The 5,217-nt window shown below is 36.2% G+C and overlaps 1 protein-coding gene across 1 annotated transcript; it reads right to left on the reverse strand.

Moving 5' to 3' along the window:
* Positions 1-2,926: 2,926 nt before the first annotated feature.
* On the reverse strand, positions 2,927-4,608 carry LOC128639472 (uncharacterized). Its single transcript, XM_053691616.1, has 3 exons — positions 4,561-4,608; positions 4,010-4,063; positions 2,927-3,579 (listed from the first exon to the last, which is right to left on the reverse strand). Exons 2-3 carry the CDS (start codon positions 4,041-4,043, stop codon positions 3,149-3,151), a joined length of 465 nt encoding a protein of 154 aa, XP_053547591.1. The 5' UTR covers positions 4,044-4,063; positions 4,561-4,608; the 3' UTR covers positions 2,927-3,148.
* Between the last annotated feature and the right edge of the window lie 609 nt (positions 4,609-5,217).

A 5,217-nucleotide genomic window follows, 5' to 3' on the forward strand; every position in this document is an offset into this window, starting at 1 on the left:
CATGAATCATCTTTTCGGACTTGACTGTCCCTTGAACTATAGCTATGGTGTATATCTTTAACATTTAAAAGATACACATGAGAAATACATATGCCATTGATGTTTTAAGATATGTTTGGATTGTTGTTGAATAACAATAGTTATACATGTATTGATTAAACGTGTCATTTATTCAAGTTTAATTATGGTCAGCCTACCTATAGCCATATATGGGAGGAGATGTATTTTGTTAACATATTAGTTAACTAATATTCATCATCTACATTATTTGTATTACACACAGAGATTGATTTGGTTACACTTTGACAATAATATAGATTTGAAAATGAAATACAGGTGCTGTCAACATTACAATAAGATTGTTTATTAATAAAATTATATGTCCTTGTTCTTGTAAAAAGGACAAAAACGCTTTACAAATGGAAATACATTCATTTACAATAGTGATCAACATCACTTAAAGGGACATTATTTTGTTTTTAAAAAGAGCATACACATAGTCAATACTATTTAAATAAAATGAACACTTTACAGGGATTATATCATTGTATCAATACTCAGATCATTTTGTAAAGGTGCATCAATTCATGCAGAGTTTATAAATACACACATGGATATGAACATTTAAATATACATATATACACAAATACAAAAATATATATACATATATAAAGAAATTACTCTGCTAATCATAATCAGGCAATGATAGAGCTAAGAGAAAATAATATAAACACAAATAATAAGATTACATTGGAGATGTTAATCTTAAAGTCATTTACTATTGTCTTACATATATGATTTCATTATAACAAATAGATTTGTTAGGTCCCTTTAAGGATAAACAACATAAACTAGAGCTTGCAAAAAATAACAGGAAGAATGAGGACAAAGATTTGTGAAATAAAATTTATTTTATTAGTATGTAAGAAAACATACACAACGTTTATAAATAATCTTTTAAAAATAAGGAATATATGAGCCATATGACAAGGTAACACAGTGCATCACAGTCCATGAAGAGAGTTGCCAAGGGCCAGCATAGCCTCATTGGAGACACATGACAAGGTAACACAGTGCATCACAGTCCATGAAGAGAGTTGCCAAGGGCCAGCATAGCCTCATTGGAGACACATGACAAGGTAACACAGTGCATCACAGTCCATGAAGAGAGTTGCCAAGGGCCAGCATAGCCTCATTGGAGACACATGACAAGGTAACACAGTGCATCACAGTCCATGAAGAGAGTTGCCAAGGGCCAGCATAGCCTCATTGGAGACACATGACAAGGTAACACAGTGCATCACAGTCCATGAAGAGAGTTGCCAAGGGCCAGCATAGCCTCATTGGAGACACATGACAAGGTAACACAGTGCATCACAGTCCATGAAGAGAGTTGCCAAGGGCCAGCATAGCCTCATTGGAGACACATGACAAGGTAACACAGTGCATCACAGTCCATGAAGAGAGTTGCCAAGGGCCAGCATAGCCCCATTGGAGACACATGACAAGGTAACACAGTGCATCACAGTCCATGAAGAGAGTTGCCAAGGGCCAGCATAGCCCCATTGGAGACACATGACAAGGTAACACAGTGCATCACAGTCCATGAAGAGAGTTGCCAAGGGCCAGCATAGCCCCATTGGAGACACATGGCAAGGTAACACAGTGCATCACAGTCCATGAAGAGAGTTGCCAAGGGCCAGCATAGCCTCATTGGAGACACATGACAAGGTAACACAGTGCATCACAGTCCATGAAGAGAGTTGCCAAGGGCCAGCATAGCCTCATTGGAGACACATGACAAGGTAACACAGTGCATCACAGTCCATGAAGAGAGTTGCCAAGGGCCAGCATAGCCTCATTGGAGACACATGACAAGGTAACACAGTGCATCACAGTCCATGAAGAGAGTTGCCAAGGGCCAGCATAGCCTCATTGGAGACACATGACAAGGTAAAAGAGTGCAACAGGCACAACAAAAAACTGATAAAAAGGCCAAAGGGCAACAATATAAATACAAATTCAACATGTGGACGGAGGATTATTATCTGCCACCATGGAGCATATCCAGATCCTTCACTTACTGGTCATCCTCTTCATTGTCCTGTGCATGTCCAGCTCCAGATTCAGGCCTTGAACGTAATTGCATAATTTCACGCAGAGTCAAGTCCTGAACCCGGAGCTGGGCCTGCATGGTGTCGTTCATCCCTCTCAGGACAGCTGCGTTCCTCAACACGGCCTGCTCTACTCTTGCTATCCCTTCTAGCATGAGCCATGCTGAGTCACAGCCTAAAATAAAATAAAAATTAATATTAAGGATAATTACACAACAGAATAAAAGATTTTAATACATACATTGTCATCATAAAGACAAATAATTATTTACATCAATTATTTTTCATATATTCTTTACACATGAATTAGGTTATTCAGACAGACAGAAATCATTAAAGGCTCATGTTACTCAAACATGTTGAACCCTTTAATTGGTTTTAGATGATCCACTTATACAGCTTGAGTGTATCAAATCTTGTTAAAGGATTTACATTGTACTTACATCAGCAATTTAAAAATTCAATTTAGACTGTGGTAGGCACACCTATCCTTAAACATTTTGGCATTGAGGACAAGCTGTGTAAACATAGCAACCAGAAGAAATTACATTCCCACTGGGTTAGACAAGAGATAATGTATCCACATTTGGACATAAAATTTTGGATCCAAGTAGTGGTGTTTGGTATATGTAGTGATATCCAATTAAAGGGACACTGAACCTAAATATTTAATGGACTGATTCAGATAGAGCATGACATGACAAATCTTTAGAAATTACACATATTCATTATATGTTTTAATTGTCAAGCTATATTTTGAATGCAAGAATGTTGGTTTTTATGGAAGCCAATATTTGTTGATGAACCTTGTTTGTGCATGCTGGTTGATGGATACATTCATCCAACAATAAAGAAATGATGGCCACATTTATTTTATTGTTTAAACTAATTATAGGAATAAGTTGTTTTCAATAAATATATCAAGAGAATGACGAATAATTCATAAGAGTATTCTATGATACATTGGCTTAACATTGCATGCTGGATTTGAATCACAATTTAACCAATTTAACTTCACTGTACCTTTAAGTATCTTATAAAGTGTATTTAGAATGATACTTACAGCTGTGCCTGGGAAGGACAATCTGACACCCAGGACAATGAAGGTTTAAACAGGGGGAAGGGATGGGATTGGCTCGGGGAGGGATGGGAATGGCTTGGGGAGTGGTGAGCTGCTGCTCCAGGGTAGGCCGTACAGCTGGGGAGTGGGGAGTTTGGGTCTGGGCAGCTGTACGGGCCAGAATACGGGGAGAGCGGCGAAGGGGGGTGTATGGGCGTTTTTTGGGAGGGACAGGATATGAAATATGGGAAGGGCTGGCAGTGGTCGGGGCATGGTCATGGGTTTGGTGATGGGAAGGGCTCTGGGTGTGTGCAGAGGTGTGGCCATGGTCAGGGGTGTGTGCACGGGGAGGGGTCTGTGACTGGGCAGGGGCGGAATCCAGATGACCAGAAGTGGTGGATCCATCTGAAAATGTAAAATAAATATATTAACATCTCATACATCCTGACATCAAATCAACGCATTTAAAATTGATTATGTTTTCAATATACCTCGAAGTGTGTTTGAATCTGTAAACTATTCTGAAATGAGGATATGGTATCTATATAGGCACTCAGATGAATCTCAATGACTGTCTGTACAATGTGAAACTTATTATTGTGTTTTGGCATGGAATATGCATGTGACATAATGATGGCATGAATTATATATTCTTAAAAAAATATATACAAGCAGATTTTCATGCTGCCTGATATAGAAAGGGGGCAGTAGTGTATTTGAACAGACAAATAATATTCCTTTTTAAAGGGAAAAAGCTGTAGACTTTGAATGTCTTCAATAAAATGATTTCAAAAAAAGAAACATGTTGGAAACATGATAGATATATTTCACATACCATCAGACTCCAAGGCAGCCTCTTCCTCCTCCATCCCACATGTGACATCAATCTCTGTAAAACATAACATGTTGTGTACACCTTAAGATCAGATATTATAACATATGTTACTGTTGCTCAAATACGCACATCAATGTTGCATTAAAGATATACACACACAAAGTTATGATTTACATCATTTTGATGGAGCATACAAATGACAATAGATTTGTTATTGTCAATAAATCAGAATCTTAATGTATTGTTTGTCTTAATGTTAAATTCATAAAAGCATAGTACATAGAACATTTAAGATTTCTCATGTGTGTATCACTTGATGACTGTTGTTAAAAAAATTAAAAAATGAAAAAAACATATGTTAGACATCTTATGAATAACAAATGTGTAGAATAATAAAGTAGAAATTATTAATCGCTCAATATAAAAAATAAATATATAATCAGAAGATAAATTCTATGATTTTTTATAATGTTATGCTTCATCGGAATCATGATCATAATATTGATTAGCAATACACCTTCAATTACATATAAATGAGTCAATGGACTTACCAGGAGCCCGCAAAGGCGGCTCTATGTCACTGCTGGATTCCTGTGGGCTCCCCACACCAACTCTCTCTATGAATGATATAGATATATATTATTAAACACATTTTGGATATCACTAAATCACATCTGTCTAGAATTTTAACATTAATCAACTTTAAAATGTGAATAATAGAGCAGTCATTACACCAGAAAATGCTTGATTGAATCAAGGGGATTCTGTAAACATATCTGTATTCAACATATGTTTAATGTCAGACTACATTAGACATCAAATTCATCTCAGATGCTGCTATTGCATATCTAAATATACCCAATGATCAATGTTCTTAACCCTTTAAGGACACAGCTTTCACTTAGCTCAATTGTTTTATGACGGAATAATTCCGTCATATGTCCTTAAGAAGTTACAAGAATACACACAAACCACATATTGAGGAGCATCTGTTGACAAATCTAAACAAACATGTGTCACATCGAGCCATTTTTTCAATGTACAGTAATCTTGTTTAGGACACAACACATATTTATCACAATACATAACAAACTTTATTATTACTAATATGTAATCATGGTGCTGTTAGAGTATGCAGATATATATAAAGTAACTCCAACAGATAATTAGATTTATATATCAATAGTTTTTAATAAAAATAATGTAAT

Source organism: Bombina bombina, chromosome 9 (genome assembly GCF_027579735.1).
Source record: "Bombina bombina isolate aBomBom1 chromosome 9, aBomBom1.pri, whole genome shotgun sequence".
Lineage (NCBI taxonomy): Eukaryota > Metazoa > Chordata > Amphibia > Anura > Bombinatoridae > Bombina > Bombina bombina.